The 27,785-nt window shown below is 40.2% G+C and overlaps 2 protein-coding genes across 2 annotated transcripts in view; one reads left to right on the forward strand and one right to left on the reverse strand.

Annotated features, from left to right (window-relative positions):
* Nucleotides 1-27,785, reverse strand: part of TMTC2 (transmembrane O-mannosyltransferase targeting cadherins 2) — a 769,790-nt gene that overhangs the window by 306,660 nt on the left and 435,345 nt on the right. The gene's annotated exons all lie outside the window — the stretch shown is intronic.
* LOC112394370 (protein FAM50A) lies at nt 20,777-21,818 on the forward strand. The gene has a single exon (XM_024737156.1). The coding sequence runs from the start codon at nt 20,787-20,789 to the stop codon at nt 21,777-21,779; it is 993 nt and encodes a 330-aa protein (XP_024592924.1). The 5' UTR covers nt 20,777-20,786; the 3' UTR covers nt 21,780-21,818.

Raw genomic sequence — 27,785 nt, forward strand, 5'->3', positions numbered from 1 at the left:
ATTTCAGATGATATAAAAATCTATGGTCTGACCATGTAATGAGTAGAAGCATATAGCTTACATGAATTGGAATGGAATAGCAAACTCTGAAGGCATCAGCTGGGCCAGCAACAGGAATATTGAACCAGGGGAAGGGATGAAAAGAGAGATTAAGGCAAATCGCCAAAATTCTTAATATACATGGAGGAGTAATTGATGCTAGAAAAGAGCCATGTTTAAAAGTAGGAGAGATAACTGGACTCCATTAGCCTGGAATAATGAATGGGTTTTTACAGAGAGATGGAAGAATGATAACCTCTATAATTACTCAAAAATATTTAAAGAATGCTTAATTGATCTAAAAAATATAGTAAATCTAAAAAGACATGGGCATGTAGAAGAATGAGCAGCATTTAGTTTAAACGACTGTATCGCTCAAGTGTCTTCAATGCACAAAGGAAATTAAGTCAACTAGGAGAAAGGATGTGAGAAGCATTCTGTGAAGAGGTAAAACATGTATGGGAGCAATAGAGTTGTGTGAAAAATTAGAAATGGAAGAATGAACCTTGGATAGAGGAAAGCAAATAAGAATTTAAGTTCTGAAGGGGATAAGTAATCAGAGGGACTTATGTCCATAAATGACAGGAATGTAAATGAGTAAAGAGATACAAAAATATAAAGTCAATTCAAATTACTAGACACTAGCAAATATATATAGTATATAATGTAATACATATCAGACATATGTAATGATATATATACATTTTTTCTTCGTAAGATGTTTAAGAGGCTTCATTTATTCATTCACTCATTATTTCAAGAACAATTTTTTGAGCATCTACTTACTAGTCAAAAGCATAATCAGGAAAAGTCTGCTGAACACAGAAACATTTGATAACCTCAGGTTTCAAGACAACTGTGCTAAAACAATGAAGTAAGCATACACGGTAAAATAATAAAATAATTTGAGTTACTTCCCTTCTCTGATCTGGTTCCCTTTATTGATACCTGATTTAGTGGTTGAAGAGGATTGAAGGGTGTGCATTTATTCACAGAATAAATAGTCATAGAGGATTGAAGGGTGTGCATTTATTCACAGAAATCTAACTATTACAACTTTCACTAAGTCCTTAAGTTTAGAATCTTACGCTTGTGGTAACACAAGCAGAACTGGCATATGAACATGTATTGTTAACCAGTTCATTAACTTTACAGTCATTTCCCCATTTTTTCTATCATCTTTTATGAGTTCATTTAGAAAGAACTCTTTCTAAATGTCTAAATGATATACAAGTATAAATGATTATCCCATAGTCCAGATGAGTCACCCTGTGGCTAAAACTTTTTAACATGGTATCTTTTACTTCCTGAGGAATTTATTATTTAGCAAAAGAGTCCATTACCAAGAAATTTCTAGGTAAGTATTTATAGTTCATGTGTTTTAGTAGTAGCAATCCTTTCCCCATCTCCAGTTATTAAGTTAAAACACATGACGCACTAAACTACTACAAGTGAAAATCAGTTTGGAGCACTCTTAGAGGAATAGACAGATTCTTACCACCAATCCACCTCCCTAAAAATGCTATGAAAATGATCAGGATAAAATCTGATTTATACTGAGTAAGAAAAGACAACAAGGAAATGCAGAAAACCAATCAAACAACAGAAAAGATAAAATTGGTCATTTGGTCATTTCAGTCAAACAACACACGTTGTCAGTAAAACTGGCTAATGGACTCCATTTTTTGGAGTGAATTAGTTTATCTTTTCAGTCACTGTGACCAGAGTATCATGAACAATTTAAACACGTGTTTATGCTAAAATTGTCTATACAATATCGGTGATTGATATTACAATGACTCCAAAATTCCAGAAATTTAATATTTCTTATGGGGAGAGAGAGAGAGAAACAGACTGTTTACCACAAGTGTTTGCCTTGCACATAATCCAGGTAAATAGCTTAAGACTAGTTTAGTAACAAAAGAAAATTTTTAAAAAATTTTATTTTCTACCACTCAGTTTTCACTGAAAAAGCTTCCTAAGACACTCTTTCAATAAGTATCTAAGTAATATATGAACTCTTCAAGTCAACACCATCATGCAGGCTATACAGGCTTTAGGGTCATAAAGGAAATTTTACATCTTAAAAGAATGCACTGGTAATTAAATAAACATCTATGCTACAGGCAGGAACAAAGACAGCAAAATGGGAGAAAGACATTTCCTGAGATAACCCCCTCCTCTCTGAGCAGTTTCCACCACTTTGTTAGCAAATATATCATTTTTTGTTAACTGCCAATAAATTCTTCGTCTTCCTCCTTGTTTGTTTTTCCATCCTTTAATTCTACCTGCAGGGCTGCGTTTGTTTTTTCCTGACAGCATTTGAGATTTCTAAGCTACCACAGGGGTGCCAGCCCATACTGTGCACAGTACGTGAAGAAGAAACAATCTGGCTGTTGTTTTAACACTTTGCAAATAGCAACTTGTTTCTTCTGCTTGATTTTTGCCCTTGGACATCGACAGAGGAATAATCAATCCACAAATAAAAGACAGGTTTCCCTTTCATCTTCCCCACCAGTAAATTTGCCAATTTCAGGTGGATATTTACAATTCAAAGAAAAGTTTTGTTTTTTAATCATGCATTGGTATTCTTTTACACAATAAGAAAATCTGTTACTGTAAGGTCGGATCTTAACAAACGGCACCGCGAAACAGAGGAAAGCTTCAAGTGAGCTTTATTAGGGAGCGCTCCCGGACGAGGTTCACTGGTCCGAGAGAAAGGGGCCAGAGAAGTCGCCACCATCCTACTTCAACACATCATCCCCCGATTTGGTCTGCCGGTCTCCATTCAGTCGGATAACGGACCCGCCTTTTTCTCTCAGGTGGTTCAACAGGTATCAGAGGCTCTCCAGATCACCTGGAAACTCCACATCCCCTACCACCCCCAATCATCCGGTAAGGTTGAACGCGCCAATGGGATCTTAAAAGACCATCTTACCAAACTGTCCCTTGAGGTCCGTGTCTCATGGCCCGACCTGCTTCCTCTAGCCCTAACCCAAACCGACCTTTTCACCTTTTTGTAGATGAACGGGCCGGAATAGCCACTGGACTCCTTGCCCAGCCTGTAGAGCCTTCCTACCGCCCCGTGGCTTACCTCTCCAAACAGCTAGACCCAACCATTCGGGGATGGCAGCCATGCCTTCGGCCCTAGCAGCGGCAGCCGAACTGACCAAACACTCAAACTGACTCTGGCCCACCCACTAACCGTGTTTTCCTCCCACCGGCTGGTCGACCTCCTAGGCAGCAAGTCTCTCTCCCTCCTGCGCCCCTCCCGCATCCAGGAGTTCCACCTACTATTCATTGAAAACCCAGCTATTTCTCTTGATCTCTCCCCTCGCCCGAACCCGGTTTCCCTCCTGCCTATCTCTGGCACGGGGGGTTTTCCATCCCATTCCTGCCCTCATGTCATAGAAGCCTTCAAACCACCAAGAGAGGGACTCTTTGACACCCCTCTTTCAAATCCGGACCTCACTCTCTTTGTGGACTGTACTTCGATACTCGGTCCTGACGGGCGCCGACGGGCAGCCTACGCGGTGGTAACTATCTCAACTATTATCGAGGCTAACAGCCTCCCAGAAGGAACGACCTCCCAAAAGGCTGAGCTAATCGCACTTACACGAGAGCTTAACCTTTCCAAAGACCAAAGGGTTAACATCTACACAGACTCTAAATATGCCTTTCTCATTGCACACAGCCACTCAGCACTATGGAGGGAACGTGGATTTCTGACCACTAAGGGATCCCCAGTGGTCAACGCTTCCCTCATTGCAAAACTCCTGGAGGCCCTCCAGCTTCCTAAAGAAGTAGCAATTATCCATTGCAGGGGTCATCAACTCCCATCCAACCCAATAGCACAAGGTAACTCGAAGGCCGATTCCGTGGCCCGAGAGCTTACAAAAGGGGATCCTCCAGCTCCACTCCTATTTTTTACCAGTCCTACCCAACCCACATATACCCCGCACGAGGAACCTGCCTTACTATCAAAAGGGGGACACAAAGACAACAAAGGATGGATTTTTATAGACAACAAAATTGCCCTACCTCTGGCCCAAGCAGCCGGCCTCCTATCAGACATCCATAAATCCTTACACATTCGTCCAAAAGCAATGTTCCGTTTTTTTGGACCCCCCTCTTTCATCTGTCAGGACTTAGGCCATCTCAAAGACTCACATGGCCTGCCAAACCTGCGCATCCGTCTCCCCACAAGGAGGCCTACGGCCCCGAATTCCTACACACCAGATGGGTGCCAGGCCTTGGTAAAAGTCCAGATCCCCATCTCTAACATAGAAGGTGTTCACCTGGGATGTCCACCCCCGCTGTCTGCTTCACTTATGATCAGAACCGAGACTACTGTCAATGGTGGAATGAGACCTATGGGGGGTGCCCCTATCACTCATGTAACATCCATGTGGCAAAACTAGATACCAGGAGCTCTCTCCAACAATCCCACCTGCTCACCACAAATGTCAATTATTCATCAACATCAAAGATCCCTGGGACACAAGATGGGTAAAAGGGGTACAAGGAAAGATCTACCGATGGGCAACTGATGCCTACCCCGTGGGCTCTATCAGAGTCTTTCGCTCATGTATCAGTTTGATTCCCAAAGTTATCCAACAGTTGAGCGAACAAGCCACTGCCATCCAGGAAACAGAACAAGCCCTAAGACACCAACTACCTCACCCAGAACACAAAGAGGATCTTTTTCTTGGTTGACCCTCATCCGTCAAGCAGTACAGATACTCAACCACACAGGAACAGGTAACATCTCCGACTGCTTTCTATGTGCCTCGCCTGGCCGGCCACCCTTGGCTGCTGTCCCACTCGACCAGCCCTTCAATTCTACTTCCCACACCTCCCAAAACCCACCTTTTTCCCCGTTAAAAGTCCCCATATTCCTTGATTCAAAAAAATCTCACCATCTGTTACGGCAGCAGCCCAAGTCTAGCTGACACTGGGTTTCTTTGCAACTCATCCCTCACGGTAAACACATCAGCTGAAGCACCACCAGGTATGTTTTTGTGGTGCAATGGTTCCCTCACAAAAGAGATCAAGTCTTCCTCCCCCTTCCCATGTATCCCCGTTACTCTCGTCCCACAACTCACACTGTATAGCCAAGCCGAATTTTCCTCGCTAATCACGCCACCCCTTACCCGACGAAAAAGAGCTAGCTATCTTTCTTCCTCTGGTCGCAGGCATCTCTCTCGCCTCCTCCCTGGTCGCTGCAGGCCTAGCGGGGGAGCTCTAACACACAGCGTTTCAACATCCCGCGACTTAGAACATAAACTCCAGCTATAGCCATTGAAGCCTCCGCCGGCTCCATCTCCTCTCTCCAGCGCCAAATCACCTCCATAGCCCAAGTCGCTCTCCAGAATCGATGAGCCCTGGATCTCCTGACGGCCGACAAAGGAGGTGCCTGCCTCTTCCTACAGGAGGAATGCTGCTATTACATCAATGAAACAGGACTCGTCGAAGACAACGTAAAAGCCCTCCATCGCTTAAGACAAGAACTCCAACGCAAACACCAACAGTCCGCCTCCCCAATTCCCGATTGGCGGCGATCCACCCTCTATACCTGGCTAACACCAATCTCAGGCCCCGTAATTCTCATCTGTATCTTGCTTATGCTTGCTCCCTGTTTTCTTAGGTTCCTTCGCAGGCGCATGGAGGAAGTCTCTCGGGTGGCCACAAACCAAATGCTCCTCGGTCCTTACACCTTGCTTCCTACAGAACCCCCCACTGGTCTCCCCTAAGCTTCGGACCTCTGGTCGCCCGACTCCCCTTTCGACGTCCCCATTCAGCATGAAGTAGCCGGAGATCAGAACGCTGCCCCATTACACCAAAGATGTCGGGATGTAAGGCCAACTGGCCCGAGGCAGGGGAACACAATCAGATTCACAGGTTGCATCAGAACCAAATTCTCCGGACCACTCAGTTACAGAAACTGCCCTGGAGACATTCCGGACCACCCAGTTCCAGGAACTGACCTGGGGACTTTGAACCCGGCCCAGCCTTCCCGCCTTTCGAGGGGCGGGACTAACGGTTCCCCAGGATACCCGAAAAGACCACCAAATAAGGAATACCCTGCGCCCTCCCAGATTCGCCACACCCCTTTCCCTTCTTCCCCTATAAAATCTTGCCCAACTCTCTCCCGGGTGTGACTTCTCTGGCCCCTTTCTCTCGGACCAGTGAACGTCACCCGGGAGCGCTCCCTAATAAAGCTCACTTGAAGCTTTCCTCTGTTTCGCGGTGCCGTTTGTTAAGATCCGACCTTACAGTTACCTTCCTCAATTTTTTTAACTGAATTTGAATAAATCACTCTTTGGAATTTATGCCAACCCCAACACCTAAGAACAAGGATTTTTTTTTTTTAAATGGGTCCAAATGACAAGATTCTTCATCAAATTAACTATGTTGCTAAACATTATAGCAAACTATCAAAGGACAAGAAAACCATTCTTGTCATTTTGGTGCAACAAAGTTATTTATTAAAATGAGTACTATTAAGTTTGTCTATGGAAGCAAAATTTACCACCCCAAAAATGTGTCTCTCTGGCATGAGGATTAATTTAGGCTGATTATTTTTAAGAAACAGAAAACTCAGGAATTTTTCTGTTAATTCCCCCTTAACTGCTTAAAGAATTGAGGTAAAAGGCCTGTTCCTAGAATAGAGCTATCACCAGAGTTATCTGCCAAGAATATGGGGCTAGGTGTGGTGGCGGGCACTAGACAACAGAGTCTACTCTGTCCCACTGTCTTTGCATGGCCCAGCATACATTTGTTTACCAAACATTTGCTTTATTACCTCCATGTGAATTTTCTTCTTCCCTTTTGAAGTCCCAAGCCACTACCCACAACATCCTCCTTTGCCTTCACCTGAAGGTGGTAATTAAGTTGAGGTTTTCAGACATTTTGACAAGTTACTCAGTCTTCCCGTGTCTCTCCCATGTATACACGTAATTAAACTTTTAAATTTTTCTCCTGTTAATCTCTCTCATGTCAATTTAATTCTTAGATCAGCCAGAAGGACCTAACAAAGCAGAGGAAAATTTCTTCCTTGCAAACAGTCGGTGTAGTCGGCAGGATTCAGCTTTTCTCCCTGAGGCTGCTGCAGCCAGGAGGAGATCCTGAGACAAATGACAAAGGACAGCAGAAAGTAAGAATTCTTACCATGTCAGTCTCCCTGATCTCTGCCTGCAGGTCCTGTTGGAAAGGAGAATGCGTGCTAAGACTCTTTTTTCTTCTTCTAAAATTAGATTAGCAGGAGAAAATATTTGTGGAACTAGTTCCTTGGACTTAGCAACTCTGGTAAATTTCATAGAGTAATTTATGGCTTAATTGATCATTTCCCTCCTGGAGATGGTCACTGTTTTTCTTTGTTTCTGTTGTGTTTTTTGTCTTGTTCTGTATCCTGAGAGTTTGACTTTTATGACAAGTGAGAATATACTTTCTGGTCTCTGCCATCTGGAAGGTGCACATACGTGCATTTGGTGGTCAATTGAATAGAGTGGGATCTAAGCAGCTGTAGCCAGTTGATCAGAATTAGGTAACAAAGCGACTGGCGTCTGTTTGTCTACCCATGCCAGCTCTCAGGGAGTTTGTCATAAGGGGTCCCGGTCCATAAGGGATCTTTGTCATCTCAACCTTCGTTGCTTTGTGAGTATGCTTGTGCAACCTTGTTAAACTATTCTTGGGAGTGGACTTTCTGGACCATCTGAGGGCTGCATCTTTTTGCACTCTCCTTTGGGTATGCTTCTTGTGACAATGATTAAGCCATAAAAAAGTTTATCATTTGAGTCACTATTAAGAGTCTACTCATCAATGGCCAATGAGTCCCTTAAACTGGAAAAACTTCTAAATTGGTAAATTTTTCAGAGAGCTCTCATTACAAACAGCTGATTTTCTTGGTACCTAGGAAAAGATCAAATTAAAAGGTGGATACAAAGAAATAGAATAGCTAGTCTTAAGAACTCTCTTGATTAAAAAAAAAACAGTTCAGGAAATCTCATCACATTTGGCTCTCAGCTTCTCCTCATGGGCCTTACAGATGCTAATTAGGTTAATTAACAAAAGAATGGGAAGAGGCCAAGGGGAAACCAAGGGACTTCCCAACTAGTTGGAAATTTTTGAAGGGTTATTAAGAAATAAGGTAAATAAAGGAGATATTCAAAGAGGCAGAACAAAAAGGAATCAGAAAGGGAAGAATCATGGGACTCACCCCAGCAGGGTAAAAATTTTTAGATGGTTATTAAGAAATGGGATGAATAAAACAGACATTGATGGGGTTAAAACAAAAGTTTTAATACAGCACTATTGAAGGTTGGGTGGGTCAAAGGGACACCTTGCTGGTTGTCTAACACTAACAGGTCCCAAACAAATGCACTCTATTTACCCCAGTTTGGAGAAACTTAAAAATGCAGAAGGCAAAATTTACGATGAGAAACCTAACCAGCAAAGGCTTGGGGCAGCAGTTAGGCTGATTAATCTAACTAAAGATTGACAAAAGAACCTGGGTCCCTTGGTTTGACCCCTCACTGGGGACCTAAGGCCTTTTACCAAAAAGTAGGTAAAAGGGCCTGGGGGTAGAAAGGAGAAGTTTCCAGGATTCCTTGATGCAGTAACCCCATGAGCTTTGGTACCAAAATCTATTGGTGGGGCCTGGCTACAATTAGGGTTGGTAAGATTATAAAGGTTGGAATATTTAAGCGGGTGTTATGTGAGGAGGTTATGTCAACATTGCCTTCATGCTTTATGGGAATGGATGTTCTGTCTGGCCAGTAACACTTCCCCTATCTACTGTTGTAAGACCAAGACTTGTTGATGGGGTCCTAGTGAAGGCAATGGTTAAAAGTATAAGAGTTGACGGAAGTGAGGTGAAAGTATTTGAATAGGCTTTATGTAATGTGGTTGCCTGTTTTTTGCATGATTGTATTATCAGGATGGGTGTCATGTCTCACTGGGGAACATTTCCCCTCCCTGGTATTATAAAACAGAGTATGTAAATCCACCCCTTCAATCTTTGTTTGTTAAACAAATGCTCAAGGGAACCAGTGGGATTGCCTGAGCTCACATAGTGTAAGGTAGAAGCTTGGGGCCAATGTTCAAGGGTTAACGGAAGCAACTACCTTCGTCTGGCAAACTATACAAAATCAGAAATGTAAACACAACCCACAATCTCCTAAGACTGAGCCCAGTTAACTCAAGCAGTAGAACCTAAAGCCAAAGAAAAAAAGAGGGGGAAAGAGACCTTTTAAAAGCAGAAACTAGTGAAAGTCTCCCTCACTCAAAATCTAATTCAAGATTAGACGTCAAGGACAAATACAAATGATACAAGTTTTTTCCACCAATAGTAAAAAGCCTTAGCTATCTGAACAGATAAACTTAACTTATTCCAACGGTTATTTATAAACTAGTGAATTTTGTACTATTGTACCTAAGGTTTTTAAAATATATTTTATATATTAAATGAAAGCTATAAGATCTGTTTGCATCTGTCTATACGTTTTTATGTGTCTATTGTAGATGCACAATAGTTTTTTTATCCCATAGATGGTATCACTAAAATTAATTTATCAAAGAGCTCTATTTATTAAGCTTAAAAGTAAGCACTTATGAATTAAACATTTCTAAATCTCAGAAGTATAATAGAAACTAAGCCAACTGTTTTTCAAGTTCACGTGATCTAGAATTAAACTTCAGTAAATTAAAACAAGTTTAAGGTTTTGGTTTAATTAAAATAGAGATGTCTTTAGAGTTATCAGCATTAAGTACAATTCTTTTATTCTACCTAGGTCTACTAAAAGTCAAATAAGCTCATATTATCTGTTACAAAATGTGTCAGGAAAAAGAAAAACAGCTTAAGATGACAGTTGACTTTGAGACATCAAATTTTAATAGGTAATCTAAACATAATTGTAAAGAACTATAACACCGAAGGGCTAAATCGGACTCCATGTGGGATCTTTTTCTTTGACTTTAACCTTTGCTTTTTGTTGCTTTTGTTATTATGATCATACATAACGGCCTGCCTCGGGGAACCCTGCCCCTCTGCAGTTCAGCTCACTGGGAGACAATCTGACCCTGCTCACCTGTGGATGGCTGCAAGAAAGAAGAAACTAACACATCCCCTCACCCACTGAGGCTGGGCATTCCAGGAGATGTTCTGCAAGACTGATGGCCCTTTTACTGTACTTCGTCACCACCACTCCCTCTCTGATTCTATACAAGAAACTGGCATCCAGATTGCTAAGATGGTTTTTCAGAGACACTAGTGTGCCATCTTCTCAGTCTGCAGGCTTTCCGAATAAAATCCCATTCCTTGCCTCAATACCTCGTCTCCTGATTCATTGGCCTGTCATGTGACAAGCAGAGCAAGCTTAGACTCCGTAACAGAACAAGTAAAATTAAATAGATTTAAGCAGGATAAAATGTTTTGAGGTGAACATTTTAATAATAATTATGTGTTACGGTATGTGTGTATGTAAAAATAACTTCCAAAATCTTTTTGGTTACTAGAAACCTTAAAGTTTTGCTAAGTTAAATATTAAGTTAACTTCACTGAATATCTAGATCATTTCCAAATAAGATTAAATAATGAAACATTGGTTATTGTATATAGGTTTAACTACTGTTTGCTTCCTTTTACAGAGGAATTAAAATATTGGGGTCTATTACTAAGCATGTCTTATGACGCACTGAGAAATTTTTTATGAGAAAGCACGTATTTCTAAGAAGTACTGGATTGGCCAAAAAGTTCATTCGGTTTTAAGTAAAAGTAAGACATTTTTCACTTTCACCAAGAATTTTATTGAGCAGTTATACACTAACCGAACGAAATTTTTGGCCAACCCAATTTACAAGTATGCCAATCCATAGAATGCTAATTTAAAAGACACTTCATAGGGCTTCCCTGGTGGCACAGTGGTTAAGAATCCACCTACCAACGCAGGGGACACGGGTTCGAGCCCTGGGCCAGGAAGATCTCACATGCCGCTGAGCAACTAAGCCTGTGCACCGCAACCACTGAGCCCGTGCTCTAGAGCCCGCGAGCCACAACTACTGAAGCCCACATGCCACAACTACTGAAGCCCACGTGCCTAGAGCCAGTGCTCCACAACAAGAGAAGACACCACAATGAGAAGCCTGCGCACCGCAATGAAGAGTAGCCCACGCTCCCACCACTAGAGAAAGCCTGCACGCAGCAACAAAGAACCAATGCAGCCTAAATAAATAAATACATTTATAAGAAAAAAAAGAAGGCAGTTCGTATTTGTTTACCTCTTACTTTTCACTAGAAATTAAAAGTTTCTAAGGGTTAAGAAATCTAATTAATATGTGATTAAATCCACTAGAAATAAGGAAAGCATACCTGTATGTAAAGAACGTACATGTATATTGTGGTAAGAAAAATATGAGGAATAACCTTCTTACATTATATTGTAAGAACATTTCTAATGTTCTAGAAATTATATGAAATTCCTAAAATTCTGCTAATGTAACAGTAAAATGTTATCAGTCATAATTCTACGTATCTTCAAATTCTGTGTGTTGCAGAAATAACTAAATTTACCTGTCAATTGCATTATAATGAATCAGATCTTTACTATGCTTTTGGCATTTATAGACAATTCTGTTTTTTACTTTGACACTTTTGCAAAAACGTTTCATCTTCAAGAAGATTCATAGAAAGAATTTTTGACAAAATATGTTTCTGAAAACTTTCATTTTATACCACTGAACTTGGAAAGAAAATACAGAACTCTAATGGAAAACTGATGGCTTCATAAAACTGTTAAAAACCGATCAAGAACAACAAGAACTACTTACAAAGGAGTCAATGAACTAATGAATATGATTACAATTTTCATGACTTCTTATCTGAAATATTACTGCTGTTTACTCTTTGTTTTCCATATATAAAGAAACCTTTCGCCTTATGCTATGACTTGCAGCAATTTGGCAAATTATACTTCTATAAACAGAACTGAAACATTTATCTTTCCTCCCTACCTGATCCCTCTAGAATTTGGCAAATTTTAATATTCTTATTTTCATGGTGATATACTTTTTTACATAAATTCACTAAGAATCTGTTCTGCTTGTAACAGGACACAATTGGGAACACTGGTTATATTACCAAAGATTTGACTGGAATGTCATAACTGAGAATGTGCCTTGAATCACATGTGACTAGACAGACTTAAGAAGCTAAGGTTGACTTTATGAAGTCTAAAAGTCCCTTGGAAAAACTGCCTGGTACATTGCTTAGAGGGTGTAAGCAGCCTTACCAGGTGATTAAAGAAGGTCACTTCCTGGAAGGTACAGGAACCATAGGAAATCTGGGGGACCTCAAGAAGAGAGGAGTTGTCCCAAATCCATAAGTATTACAGATGAGTCTGCTGCAAGTTATTGACTTGGATTCCTGGCCTCAGAGGCATTTAAAAGTTCAGTCTGGAGAGTCCTTATGAAAAGTTCCAGCAAAGCATTGTTAATGGAGTCTATATGCTCAATCACTATTCTTGCTGGAATTATGTAACCAGGCCAGGTTTATTAAAACTAGACTTATTTTACAAACAGATTAGCCTCAATTTGGCTCTCTTTGGTAAAAATAAGTGTGATTTTAGAGAGGAAAAAAACAATGTGTTTCAGTAGAAACTATAATACACAATTGTGGATATTAAATTCTAGTTCCATAAATCATCTTCATTTTTCTACCTGTAAACTGGACTTGGTCCTATTTCTAGTTTCCTCAAATATTTGCCTACAACTCTCCAAACTAGTGTTTCCAATATTTCACCCACATTTTACTTAGAATGATTGAGAGAAAAAGCTGTCCTTCTCCTGAAGCCCTGCAAACAAAAGCTGAACGATTTGATATAGACTTAAGAGAGACCACAACAACAGTCCATGTTTAGACAATATTTGAGCCTGTTGCTATGTAAGCCACTCAGAAAATTTACCCAAACACTCGATGACATCATCAGAGACACTTAAAACATAAAACAGGAAAATCTGTCAGATTGTCGCTGCTTGCCCTCACTCCAGCTGAAGATGCTTTGAGCCTGACATCTAGAAATCTCATCTGGCAGCTCTCAGGATCCAGAGACTGGTTTTATAATTTGTTCCAATCATTAACCATTGTTTTTCTTTCACCCACAGAAATGCATCTTATTAAAATCCTGACTGCTTGCATATTATAGGCTTAACTCTGAGAGTCCACCTGCATCAGCGCCTCTTGAAATGAATTTAACTGGACTGACCTATTGTCAGGACTAAGTGACTCAATAACATGGAACAATCTACCAACTCAGCTTCTGGACTGTGAAATTTCTTGGAGAAGTTTCAAAGGTGGGAGTGTAGGGGAGCAAAATTTGCCACCCCAAAATGTGTCCTTTTGGCATTAAGATTAATTTAGGCTGATTATTTTTTAAAAATTGAAGACTCAGAAATGGTGGGATCAAGATGGCAGAGTAGGAAGACTCTGAGTTTACCTCCTCACAGATACATCAAAACCACAACTACAAATAGAACAATTCGAAAAGCAACAACTCTAAAAGCAATTCTAAAAGTTAACACATTAACAAAATGAAGAATAAAAATCACATGTGCATCTCATTTGATGCAGAAAATGCATCTGACAAAATACAACATCCATTCATGAAAAAACTCTTAACAAAGTTGGTATAGAGGAAATATACCTCAACATAATAAAAGCCATTTATGACAAACCCACAACTAACTTCATACTCAATGGTGAAAAGCTAAAAGCTTTTCCTCTAAGATCAGGAACAAGACAATGATGCTCACTCTCACCACTTTTATTCAAAATAGTATTGGAAGTCCTAGCCACAGCAATCAGACAAGAGATAAAATAAATCCAAATTGGAAAGGAAGAAGTAAAATACTCACTGTTTCCAGATGACATGATTATTATACATAGAAAATCCTAAAGATGTTACCAAAAAACTACAAGACCCCATCAATGAATTCAGTAAAGTTGCAGAATACAAAATTAATATATAGAAATGTGTTGCATTTCTATACAGTAATAATAAACTATCAGAAAGTTTAAAAATCCCATTTACAATCAAATCAAAAAGAATAAAATACCTAGGAATAAATTTAACCAAGGAGGTGAAAGACTTGTACTCTGAAAACATTAAGACATTGGTGAAAGAAATTGAAGACAACACAAATAATTTTTTGTGCTGTGGATTGAAATTAATATTAAAATAGCCATACTATCCAAAGCAATCTAGAAATTCAATGCAATCCCTGTCAAAATACTCATGGCATTTCTCACAGAACTAGAATAATCCTAAAATTTTTATGGAACCACAAAAGACCCAAATAGCCAAATTAATCTTGAGAAAGAACAAACCAGGAGGCATTACACTCCCTGATTTCAAAGTATACTACAAAGCTATAGTAATCAAAAGAGTATGGTACTGGCATAAAAACAGACACATAGATCAATGGAACAGATTAGAGAGCTAGAGAGCCCAGAAATAAATCCATACACATGTGGCCAATTAATCTACAATAAAGAAGGTAAGAATAGGAAACAGGGAAAGACAGTCTCTTCAAAAAGTAGTGCTATGACAACTGGACAGCTACATGTAAAAGAATGAAACTAGACCATTTTGTCACACCATGTACAAAAAAGAAACTCAAAATGGATAAACTGCTTAAATGTAAGACCTGAAACCATAAAACTCCTAGAAGAAAACATAGGCAGTATGCTCTTTGACACTGCTCTTAGCCTATTTTTTTCATATGTCTCCTCAGGCAAGGACAACAAAACCAAAAATGAAAAAAATGGGACATCTATACCAAACTAAAAAGCTTTTGCACAGTTAAGGAAACCATGAACAAAATGAAAAGGCAACCTACTGAATGGCAGAAGATATTTGCATATGATATGCCTGATAAAGGGTTAGTTTCCAAAATATATGAAGAACTCATACAACTCAACATCAAAAAAACAAACAATCCAATTAAAAAATGGGCAGAGGAATTTTTCCAAAGAAGACATACAGATGGCCAGCAGGCACATGAAAAGATGCTCATCTGTCACTAATCATCAGGGAAATGCAAATCAAAACCTCAGTGAGCTATCGCCTCACACATTTCAGAATGGCTATCATCAACAAGACAAGAAATAAAAAGTGTTGGTGAGGATGTGGAGAAAAGGGAACCCTCATGCACTGTTGGTGTGTTGGTGGAAAGTAAATTGATACAGCCACTATGGAAAACAGTATAAAGATTTCTAAAAAAATTAGAAATAAAACTACCATAAGATCCAGCAATTCCACTCCTGGGTATTTATCCAGAGAAAATGAAAACACTAATTCAAAAAGATATATGCACCCCAATATTCATAGCAGCCTTATTTACAATAGCCAAGGTATGAAAGCAACCCATATGTCCATGGACAGATGAATGGATAATAATATATATTAATATTTAAATATATAAAATCTCTATACACCTCTCTCTCTCTCTCTCTCACACACACACACACACACACACACACACAATATGGAACACTACTCATACATAAAAAAAGTGAAATTTTGCAATTTGCAATAATATGGATGGACCTAGAGGGTATTATGCTAAGTGAAATAAGTCAGAGAAAGACAAATACTATATGTTTTCACTTATATGTGGAATCTAAAAAACAGAACAAATGAACAAATAAAACAAAACAGACTCATAGGTATAGAGAATGAACAGTTGGCTGCCGAGGGGAAGTGGGTTGGGGGATGGGTAAAAGGGATTAAGAGGTACAAATTACTAGTTATAAAATAAATAATTCACAGGATGTAATGTACATCAAAGGGAATAGAGTCAGTAATATTATAATATCTTTTTATGGAGTGTAATCTATAAAATTATCAAATCACTATGCTGTACATCGGAAACTAACATAAGTCAACTATACTTCAATTTTTAAAAATTAGATTAAAATAAATATTCAATAAATAAATAACAATGACTCAGAAAGTTTTTCTTGTTACATCCTTCTTAACTGCCTCAAAGAATATAGATAAAGGGCCTGTTCCAGATAAGAGCTATCAGAGAGATATCTATAGAGAATATGACGCAGGTATGGTAGGGAAATTCAACATGGCCTAGGATCAAAGTCCACTCTGCCCTATTGCCTCTGCAGGGCCCAACAAACATTTACCCAAAATTTGCTGTTCCATCTCAGTGTGATCTGCCTTCCTCCCCTCTGAAGTCCCAAACCCCTACCCCCAACATCCTCTTTAGTCTTTAACTGAAGACGGTATTTAAGGTGAGGGTTTTGGCCATTTTCAGGGGTTACTCAGTTTTCCTGGGTCTCTCCCACGTATACATATTGTTAATTTTTTTTTTCTCCTGTTAATCTGTCTCATGTAAATTTAATTCTTAGACCAGCCAGAAGAACTTAAAAGGGAAGAAAAAAATGTTGTCCTCATCAACACTTCCATTTATACACAGTAGAAGTCTAACAAGTGCCAATAAAATAGCCTCTCTGATGGAAACTACTGATTTCTCCTAGTATCAACTCTTTTTAAGTATTTTAGGCTATGAATCTTAATATTTGATGTATAAATTAATTACCTGGTCTTATTTAAAACTGATATTTTTGCCCCAATCCTAGAGGTTTTATTTCAGTAAATATGTGAGTTCAAAAATCCCTGAATCTGCATTTGGTCAGGTGAGTTGAACAGGGACGACTCAGAAACTGAACTTGAGAAACGCCCTCGGCTACTCCTTATTGGCTTACAGCCTACTATGAGACACACAGGGTTATGAAATGAACTGTTTCCCTCCCCTCCAAATTTGTATGTTGAGGTCCTAACTCTCAGTGTGGCTGTCTTTGGAAATGGGGCCTCTAAGGAAGCAATTAAGGTTAAATGAGGTCATATGTGTAGGGTCCTGCTCTGATAGGATTAATGTCGTTATAAAAAGAGACACCAGGAAACGTACCCTCTCTCCACACGCGCACCTAGGAAAGGCCATTTTGGAATATGGCAAAAAGGAGGTTGTCTGTAAGCTAGGAAGAAAGTCCTCACCAGAAACGGAATGAGCTGGAACCTAGATCTTGGTCTTCTAGCCTCCAGAATGGTGAGAAAATACACTTCTTTTTTTGAAGCCACTGTCACCTACAAATTGGCACTTGCCATCTACCTCTACAAGGATCAAATTATGAGCCAATGCAGCTACTGACCAACACCCCCTGAAAGGAGTTCAGGGTGGAGATCGGGAATGAGGCACTCTGTGCTCTGGGAAAAACTGGCAGAACAGGTCTTTCAGATAGATATTTTCAGAAGAAGATTTTATGAGCCCAATTCTTGCATCTCCTCATATCTAGAAAAGCACTAAAATCCTTCATGGTGATATCTGCTCCTTGTGACTAGCAATAACCTTCATGAGACTAGCAGAAAACATCTGCAAAACATATGTGCTTGATTGCATGTACTCCCCCTTCTCCAAAATCACATATATATTGACCTTCCCCCCCAGCCCACACCTCTTTGGAGCAGTTTCTCAGAGCTACCTAAAATACTGTCTCCTGGGCTATAGTCTTCATTTTGCTCCAAATAAAACTTAACTCACAACTCACACACTGTGCATTTTTTTTTTCAGTTGACACCAACCAATTTGTGGTATTTTACTGTGGCAGTCCAAACAGATGAATATACACAGTTCTCAGCAGAAGTTGTTTATTCTGGATCCCTGGAAACTTCTCCAGCCTCCTCCTCCTTGTTCCTCTCCTTAGACAACTAATCCCTTCAGACCAGTCTTACTATTTTTCAGTGAACTCATTAACCTACCTGGCTCCCTAAATACTTTATTTCATCTAGGGTATGTCATACATGGAATACAGTTTTCAACACTTCAAATCTGCATAACAAAAAGACACAAAGCTATGGAAATACACAGAAAAAGTGGTAGAAACTAGTCAAGTAGCTGAATCATTCACTATCATTGCAGTCTACTTTTTCCTTCTTAAGACTTTCAAATTTGATTGAATTGGTAGTGAAATATTATATTCTTAGCCTGGGATCAATGCATAAATTCCAAGAACACTCAAATATTGTTTGTAAAATGTTGGGTATATAGAAATTTCTCTGGTGAAAGAATCTCAATGGGATCTACTGACAAGACTTCCCTTAAGGTATAAAAATCTACCTACTTGAGGGCTTACCTGGTGGCACAGTGGTTGAGAGTCCGCCTGCTGATACAGGGAGCACGGGTTCGTGCCCCAGTCTGGGAAGATCCCACATACTGCGGAGCAGCTGGGGCCGTGAGTCATGGCCGCTGGGCCTGCGCGTCCAGAGCCTGTGCTCCGCAACGGGAGAGGCCACAACAGTCAGTAGGCCCGGGTACCGCAAAAAAAAAAAAAAAAAAAAAAAATCTACCTAACTGAATTACAGAATGTGCTTTTCCAGATGTTAGATATATGAATAAAAGTTTCCATTTTCAACTTAATCTGGTAAAATAGTCCCACGATGAAAGAAAAAAGTCACTCATTAAATATTTAGACGCTTAGGGCTTAACATAGAGAAGGAAAAAGAAGAATAAGTGTAATAGACTATTTCAACTCCTGTCGCCTCCTTGGATCTTTCCCGAACTCTCCAATTCAAGTGCTGTCATCTGTTCCTCAAATACTCTATTTTCTTCTGTTTGTGCTGCCCAATTGATGCTTATACCCCATATCCAGCTATCGCCAGTTTAGCTTTCATTAGTAGATATTCCTTCACCTTTGTAATACTTATAAGATGCAGGTTGGAAACCTTGCGGGAATCGTGAATAAAGTCAAAGCAATGTTTGAGAGAAAACCTGAACAATAGCTACAGAACAGGATTTCTTTTTTTAGTGCAAACACTACATTAAAAAGAAACAAGCCTGGAAAGGAGTCACTTCTGCTAAACCTCACCTAGACTTAGTATCTAACCCAACTGCCGTTTCAGCCTTTCCCAGGAATGGAATTTTAAACCAATCAGTGTGGCATTTCCTTGTCAGCACTAATGAGGTAATCTGCATGATAAGACTCCCTGCCCTTCCCTCTAAGAAAAGGTTACTCAGCCTGAAGCAATTCTTTTTTGATTGTTTTGTTTTTTGCTAATAACCTCCTAGTCCCACCTTATATCTAGAAAAGCCTTCCAATTTGCAAAACTCCTCGGAGCACCTGTTTACTAGGTGGGTTGCTGCCAGAATCATAAATCATTGGATAAAGCCGATTGGATTTTCATATTTACTCAGCTGAATTTTGTTTAACTAATACATGTTCTCTTTTCATTGGACTTAAAGGTACTGTTTATAAGCTGCAGTGTCTTATTCATGCAACAATCTATATTGCCATGGAAAGAAATGAGTGAAACAAGGGAATATTATCTATCAAATTTAAAGACAAGAAAAAGTGTCAAGAATAATAACATTTAAAAGCAACAATTACCTTCTATAACCAAACTGACAATGGTATTAGAGTACATGTCATGAATTTGACAATTTGAGACTATAATAAGGTAAGTTCAAATCAATTAGCTTCATAAAATCAACTTTTCTTGATAATTGAAAGAAAAGTAAAACATTTAAAGGGAGCAATATAGAAAAACAATTTTTAACGGGGAATATCAATCTTTAACAGGGGAATATCATTTGACAAGCTGAAAGATATAATTTGAGAAAAAGTTTGAAAAAGTTTTAAGTTTGCCTTATGTAGTTCTGATTCTACTGTTTAGCAAACATTTATGGTGGATTTCCTGAAGTCAGTTTACAAAAACAAAAAAGAAAATTGGGGCTTTGAAATTCTTTTAGATTTGAAATTCTTTTAGAAATATTATAACAAAAACAGAAGAGAATTTATCAAGACACTGAATGAACTAAAGCCAATTTTGATCTAAAATCCTAAATTGAGCTCATCCAATGTTGCCTCTTAAGGTTTGTAAAATTTTTCAAAAGTAATTTTAAAGCATTTTTTGCAATAGAAATTTGTTTAACACTATATGAGAATATATAGTCCTGATTAATAACAACTTAACATAAATAAAATCAACTATGCCATAGTAATCATTTTTTTTGAAGAAAATACAAAATAATCTTTACAGGTAATTAAACATGACATTTAAATTAGTTCATGATCTATAACTGACAACTCACAATGAAATAATCTTGGATTGGACCACATCTTAATTCTTGAGTTTTCAGTGTGTTTTTACTACAAGGGAGCTTTACTTAAAGTTTTATTAAGAAGGAAATGCTAACTATAAATTCAATATTTGATGTCATTTATATTACTTAGTTGTAATTGGAATGTGGGTAATTATGAATTTACAGCTGACCCGTGAACAATTTGGGGGTTAGGGATGCCGACCCTCTGAACAATCGAAAATCTCATATAACTTATTATCGTCAGCCCTTGGTATCCAGGGTTCCTCCTTATCTTCAGATTCAACCAACTTGGGTCATATTTACTATGGAAAAAAAATCAGTGTATACATGGACCTATGCAGTTGAAACCCGTGTTGTTCAAGTGTCAACTGTATCTTCTGTTATCAAATTAGTTCTTCTTCCCCACAGATTAAATGTCCCTGAAGGGCAGTCACGTGCCAGGGGCGGGGCGCGGTGGCAGCGAGTCCCCCGGTAGCCGGTAGCTGACGTCACGGCGCTGGGGTCAGTTGACTGCCCGGCCGCCTCCGCCTCCACAGCCGCTGCAGCCCCTGAGACTCGGCCGGACCGCTGTCGCTGCCGCCATGGCTCAGTACAAGGGTGCCGCGAGTGAGGCGGGCCGCGCCATGCACCTGATGAAGAAGCGGGAGAAGCAGCACGAGCAGATGGAGCAGATGAAGCAGAGGATCGCGGAGGAGAACATAATGAAATCCAACATTGACAAGAAGTTCTCTGTGCACTACGATGCCGTGGAGGCGGAGCTCAAGTCCAGCACCGTGGGTCTTGTGACCCTGAACGACATGAAAGCTAAGCAGGAGGCCCTGGTGAAGGAGCGGGAGAAGCAGCTGGCCAAGAAGGAGAAGTCGAAAGAGCTGCAGCTGAAGCTGGAGAAGCTGCGAGAGAAGGAGCGCAAGAAGGAGGCCAAGCGGAAGATCTCCAGCCTGTCCTTCACCCTGGAGGAAGAGGATGAGGCAGACAACGACGAGGAGCTGAAGAGGGAAGAGATCACAAAGAAGAGGAAACTGGGGAAGAACCCAGATGTGGACACGAGCTTCTTGCCTGACCGAGACCGGGAGGAGGAGGAGAATCGGCTCCGGGAGGAGCTACGGCAGGAGTGGGAAGCCAAGCAGGAAGAGATCAAGAGCGAGGAGATCGAGATCACCTTCAGTTACTGGGATGGCTCTGGGCACCGGCGTACAGTCAAGATGAAAAAGGGCAACACTATGCAGCAGTTCCTGGAGAAGGCCCTCGAGATCCTGCGCAAAGACTTCAGCGAGCTAAGGTCGGCAGGGGTGGATAAGCTCATGTACATCAAGGAGGACCTAATCATACCCCACCACCACAGCTTCTACGACTTCATCGTCACCAAGGCGCGAGGGAAGAGCGGGCCCCTCTTCAATTTCGACGTTCACGATGACGTGCGGCTGCTCAGCGACGCCACCGTGGAGAAGGACGAGTCACATGCGGGCAAGGTGGTGCTGCGGAGCTGGTACGAGAAGAACAAGCACATCTTCCCCGCCAGCCGCTGGGAGCCCTACGACCCTGAGAAGAAGTGGGACAAGTACACGATCCGGTGATGTGGCAGCAGCGCGGCCCCAGCCCCTCCGGCTCCCTGCGGCCCCAGGATTCTGGGCTCCCGGCTCCCCGCTCCCGAGACGTGATGGGGCCTGCTCAGCCCCTGCCCCTGGCGCTATTGTTTACCGCCTTTCTCTTTTATGACAGAGATATACGCGTCAGAGCTGGAGCACCTGTTGTGCGTTTTTTTAATTTTTTTTATTTTTTATAAATTTATTTATTTTTGGCTGCATTGGGTCTTTGCTGCTGCACATGGGCTTTCCCTAGTTGCGGCGAGCAGGGGCTACTCTTCCTTGCGGTGTGCAGGCTTCTCATTGTGGTGGCTTCTCTTGTTGTGGAGCACAGGCTCTAGGCACATGGGCTCAGTAGTTGTGGCTCACTGGCTGTAGAGCGCAGGCTCAGTAGCTGTGGCGCAGGGGCTTAGTTACTCCGTGGCATGTGGGATCTTCCTGGACCAGGGCTCGAACCCGTGTCTCCTGCATTGCCAGGCGGAATCTTAACCACCGTGCCACCAGGGAAGCCCTGTGCGTTTTATTTTAAAGATTTTTTTTTTTATTGAGCTAAAATTCACCATTGTGACTATTTGAAAGTGTACCATCCAGGGGTATTTAGTACATTCATAGTGTTGTGAATCACCCCGAAAGGAGACCCCACGTCCATTAGCAGCTGCCCCCCAGCCCCTCGCACCCCCTAGTTTGTCTGTATGGATTTGCCTGTTCTGGAAGTTTCACATAAATGGAATTATACAATAAAAAAAAAAAATGTCCCTGAAGGACATCTTGAAAGAAGAATAATGAGAAAGATGACACAGGACCGATTTAAATGAAAGCTAGATAACAGCAGCCCCTTGGAAACAATCCAAATAACTTGGTCTGGGAATAACTTGGATTCTCACATAAAGTATAAAATTGAGAGAGGCGGTATGACTAGGAAGCAGCTATCTGGCAGCCCTAACATTTCATACACTTTCAAAATGAAGAAACCACCAAGTTTCTTCTTCCATTTGAGAAATCAGTGTTTGGCTATCAGTTGGGCCCAGAATAAACTCTCAAAAAGACTGGGGTTGACTTCCATTTTTAGCAATATGTCAGACTAGTCCTAAGAAATCTTCTGGTACACAATACCTAAGAAGAGTGCACATGTGGTGACCTAGACGGGTGGGGTGGGGCGGTGGGGAGGGAGGTGTCAGAGGGAGGGGATATATGTATACATATAGCTGATTCACTTCGTTGTACAGCAGAAACTAACACAACATTGTAAAGCAACTATACCCCAATTTAAAAAGCAAACAAACCAAAAACCCTTAAAAATATTCACTGATGAGCTGGCAGAAAAATAAGGGCAATTCTTTGAAGCCAGAATTGTCAACAAAGTACAAACACATAAAGCCCTGAAGCACTAGAAATGGCATTCCCAAGGATTTGATTTTAACTGACCATAAGCCTGACTTAAGGCGAGCATAAAAAAAAAGTTTAGGTCCCCTGAAAGTTGGGAAGTCAGAATGGAGACCTCCACCTAATGCTGGACACCAGAAAAGCATTCAACTTTGCTGGATGTGACAGAAACAGTATTATATGTTGATCATAATCCTTTCTCTTCCTGGGCACAGGGGAAGGCCCGTTTTCCACCCTCCCCTGCAGTTTTTTGGGGACTGTGTGACAGCATTCTGGCCAGTAGGATGCGGGTGGAAATGATGTTCTCTATTTCCAGACCTGGCCCTCTAGAGGTAATGTATTCCACACAGTACAGTTTAAAAATGTGAGAGGACAGGCCACTCCACATCAGACTTGGCATGAGGAAAATAAACCTTCATTCTCTTAAAGCCACTGAAATTTGGGAGTTTACTTTCAACTACATTTAGTCTAATAATTTTGATTATTAAAATAATTGAACTAGGGAAAAAAAAAAAACTTGCTCCACAGAGAGAAATAATTGGAATACCTGCCCTCAATAGGATAGGATGCTGAAATTAATACTCACAATTGTGTTGGGGGGGAAAAAAAAAGAGTCCAAACAAAAATTAGAAGTGGCCTCAAATTGTTAGAGCCCCCAGGTACGTTGCAGATGAAATACAAATTCTCTCTCTGCAAATAAACTTTAAATCTAGGATCAAATATTCTCAAAGATACAATTCCAGGATTATTTTACAAATAAAAATAATAAAACACAGAAGGAGACAAGCCGCCGTGCACAAGAGAGCAGAAAAAGTAAACTGCCGAAGTAGAAATGCAAAAGCAACAATTATTAGAATTATCACAGGGATAATGTTTCTATTAATAAAATACCATATTAAATGCTACATTAAAATTGTAATTAAACAGTAACAGAGTTTCGAGATGTACCATGCAGATTTGGAAAGAACCAAATGTAATTTCTAGAAATAAAAATGTAATAATTGAATTTAGAAACTCCAGATTAGACACTAATTAAATTCTGAAGAGAGAATAAATGAATTGAAAAGATATAAAAATAATATTTAGAATGTAGCACAGAAAAAAATATAAAAGAAGGGTTAAGAAAATAAGATAGTCATGTGTTCTAAAATATGTTTATAAAAGTTGACCCTAGTGATTGGAAGTAGAATCAAACAGAAACTCTGGAGATTTAAATCTCTTTGAATCAATTTAACAGCAGAACAGACAGAGTTATACAAAGAACTAGTAAGCGGGTGGGTAGGTCAGAAGAAATTATTCCTAATGAAACTTGGGGGAAACGATGCAAAATACAGACGAGAGTAAAAGATTTAGAACAAGTAGTGAAGCAATATAATAAACATTTCATTGGACTTCTAGGAAGCCTAGAGAGAAAGGGCAGAAGGAATATTCAGACATAAGAAAATTTTCCAGAATTGATAAAAGACTCCTATTCTAGATTCAGGAAGCAAAATACATCCTAAGCACAATAAAATAAATAAATCTATAGTCAGAGCCATCCAAGCAAACTGAAACACACCAAACGTAAAAAGAAGATTTTAAAGCCCATCAGAAAAACAGAACAACTTACAAAGAGCTTACATTTCACCAACAATATATTTCATAACAATGGAAGGCAAGAGAGTTGGATTAAATCTTCAAGAGAGAAAATTCAGTGTATACCCAATTTAACCATATTTCAAGAATTGTGGTGATTTAAAGACATTTCTATGCAAACATTTACTAAGAATATTACCACCAACAAACACTCCTTAAAGGAACTTCTAAAGAAAGTACTTCAAGAAGAAACTGACCCAGAAGCTAAGTTGTAATAAATAAATTCAATTCAAATAAATCATTGAAAGCTTGATTTTACCAAACCATAATATTAACAATGTTTAACTGATGTAGTTAAGAACTAATGACAAGAGTTCTGTTTTAAAATACGTCAGGACAAGAAAGCACTTTTGCTACAAAACTGCACAAAACCAGACAAGTTATAAATATCATATTTTAAAAGCATCAGAGAACTTCAGAAGCAACAAACTAAAATTCCAGAAAGAAGAAAAACTCCTTTTTGTGAGCAAGGATTTTTCTCTTTCTTTCTCCTGCAGACATTTTCTAACTCTGGGTGCTTGTGGAGGCTCTGGCTTGATCAACCAGACCCTTGGCTACAGAAAAGAGAAACTAGCAAAAATTTTAGTGATTCTGCAGGAGTAGTGGAACAAATTGGAAACCTGGGGGTTTTCAAACTCGCAACTGCTGCTCCTCGCAGAACATTTGCTAAGTTTTGGTGCTATACAGGAAGCTAAGAACTAGGCCAAAAGCTTCCTGAAGGCAAAGTGAAATCTCCAGAAGTCTTGTGGAAATAACCTAACTCAGATATACTACAGTCTTACCTTCAAGGAATTGGCCGTATTTTGAAGCAAGGTAAGCTGGAAGACTGAAGAGCTGGGCTGAGATCTCTGAAGGACATAGAGTTGAATTTTCTGCAGTCTTCCAAACTGGAGGAGACAGAGACTCACCGACTTAGAATCAAAACCCTTTGCAGGCAGAGAGGGAGCAGAGCAAACATGATGAGCAGGCGCAAAGCAGAAGTAGGCTGGGTTTACATAAAACAGAAACCCAGCCCCAATTTTAATTAACGTCTGATTGAATTCAGGTGCTCCAAGCCTCACTATTTACCAACAAAGGAAGATAACATAATGTAGAGCTTCAAGAGTTATAGCAGAATGTCACAAGGGAAGATCACATAATGTAGAGCCTCAAGAGTTATAGCACAATGTCCAACATGCATCAAGAAATTACTACAAGTGAGGAGACGAGAAACTATGACCAACTCTCATGAGCAAAGGAGAGGAGAGATGAGCCAGATACTGCAGTTAGCAAACAAGGTTAAAAAAAACAACGGAGAAAAAGAGAGGCAAAGTAGATCAAAGGGTGGAGAATTTAAAAGAGAATTAAAATCTATAAAAGAGAATGAAATGAACATTCCGTAAATGAAAGAAAGAAAATATCTGAAGCTAAGTAATTAATGAGTTGAACAGCAGACTGAACGCAGCTGAAAACGATGACTAGAACTAGGTGCTAGTGAACTAGAAATTCGTTTTTAAAAAACTGAAGCAAAAAAAAAAGGAAAGCACACACATATAAAAACGTACAAGACTGTGGGACATTGTCTTTGTTCAGGTACCCCAGAGAAAGGACTTTGATGAAAAGATTTGCATTCAGGACATTTAATAATGAGAGCTCTCCAGAAAAACATTGTTAGGAAGCTAAGCATGATTGAGCAGAGGGAGAAACTGAACTGAAATTCAATTACAAGAGAGGCCTTAGTCAATCCTGTAGAAGTTTTGGAACTGGGATGGCCCTTCAGAGATGTCCCAAATTGAGGCAAGGAAGCTGGGCATTTTAACCTCCATGTTGCACCTGTCACTGGATGCAGTATCCTCTGCGAAGGAGCCATAAACTTGGGCAAAGCTGCTCTCTTTGGCTGCCAGCCATGCCGAGCAGGGCCTCAGCTGTGAGTTGTCAGAAGTCAACATTCCTAGCGGCTGGGGGAATGAGCGAGGCATCTAGATTCACCAGAAGCTGGTTCCCCATAGCCTCTAGGATTACCCACACTTGGAGCTACCTGCTTCATATAAGTTCACCTCCCTGGAAACAACTCCAGGATTCTGGTTTATCTCTTTTCCTGTGTAAATTTGCAAGGACAAAGTTAGTGGACATATTACAGCCCTCACGATTGCAACAGTTCCTGGAGATATAACTGACATTCATTATCTCTCTACTGACCATTCCAGATTCACTCTTGGCTATCCCATCTACTGGTTTAGGTGCTTTATGTGTGGGGTGACAAATACTTATTCTGAGCATCTGTTCACTAAGGCTTTCTCTAGCCGTGGCTGCTGCCCTCATCCATTCACCATCAACATTGGGCAAAGAAATGACAAAGGACACACACCTAGATCATTTGGGTGGTAAATATAGTCTCTTCCACTTTCATCGTGTAACAGAAGCTCTAACTTCACCTAAGGATTAGAGTCAATTACCCTTGCCAATATAGTGACTTCTTGTCTGCTGGTCTCTTGGAATGAGAGACACAAAGTGATTAGATGGCAACCATGGAATAAAAGTTCTTAGGTCTGTGTCCCCTGACGGAAGCATTCCTTCCCTGGGAACCAGGCTCTCTATAAACTTAGAATTGGGGGTTCAGTTAATATAAAATCCCCAAGTAAATCATCGAGAGTGATGGTAAGTGAGGCCACTCCTGTTTCCAGTTCTTGGTTCTACTACTCAGGACAGAGCACCTTTTCATGGTTGCTAGTTAGGGTGTATGCTGTGTCCTGGAGGATGCGGCCCAATCCTTGTAGAATACCATCTTCCAGGCAGTACTCAGGTCGTACCCTTAAAGTCCATTCAACTGCTATAGCAGGTCAAAAATTTCTGGGTGGTTTGGAAGGTGATCGGACCATTGGATATCAAGTCATGTGCTCACAGCTACAGCTCCTCTGCTTTAGAGGGGTCCTTAGTATGAGGCACATTATATCACATATCTTCTCAGTGAATCAAACAACTATAAACCCTCATAGAAGG

This window comes from Neophocaena asiaeorientalis, unplaced genomic scaffold (genome assembly GCF_003031525.2).
Source record: "Neophocaena asiaeorientalis asiaeorientalis breed wild unplaced genomic scaffold, Neophocaena_asiaeorientalis_V1.1 scaffold134, whole genome shotgun sequence".
Classification (NCBI taxonomy): domain Eukaryota; kingdom Metazoa; phylum Chordata; class Mammalia; order Artiodactyla; family Phocoenidae; genus Neophocaena; species Neophocaena asiaeorientalis.

Coding starts and splice junctions, on each gene's coding strand:
- LOC112394370 (XM_024737156.1), top strand. CDS start 20,787: ATGGCTCAGTACAAGGGTGCCGCGAGTGAGGCGGGCCGCGCCATGCAC.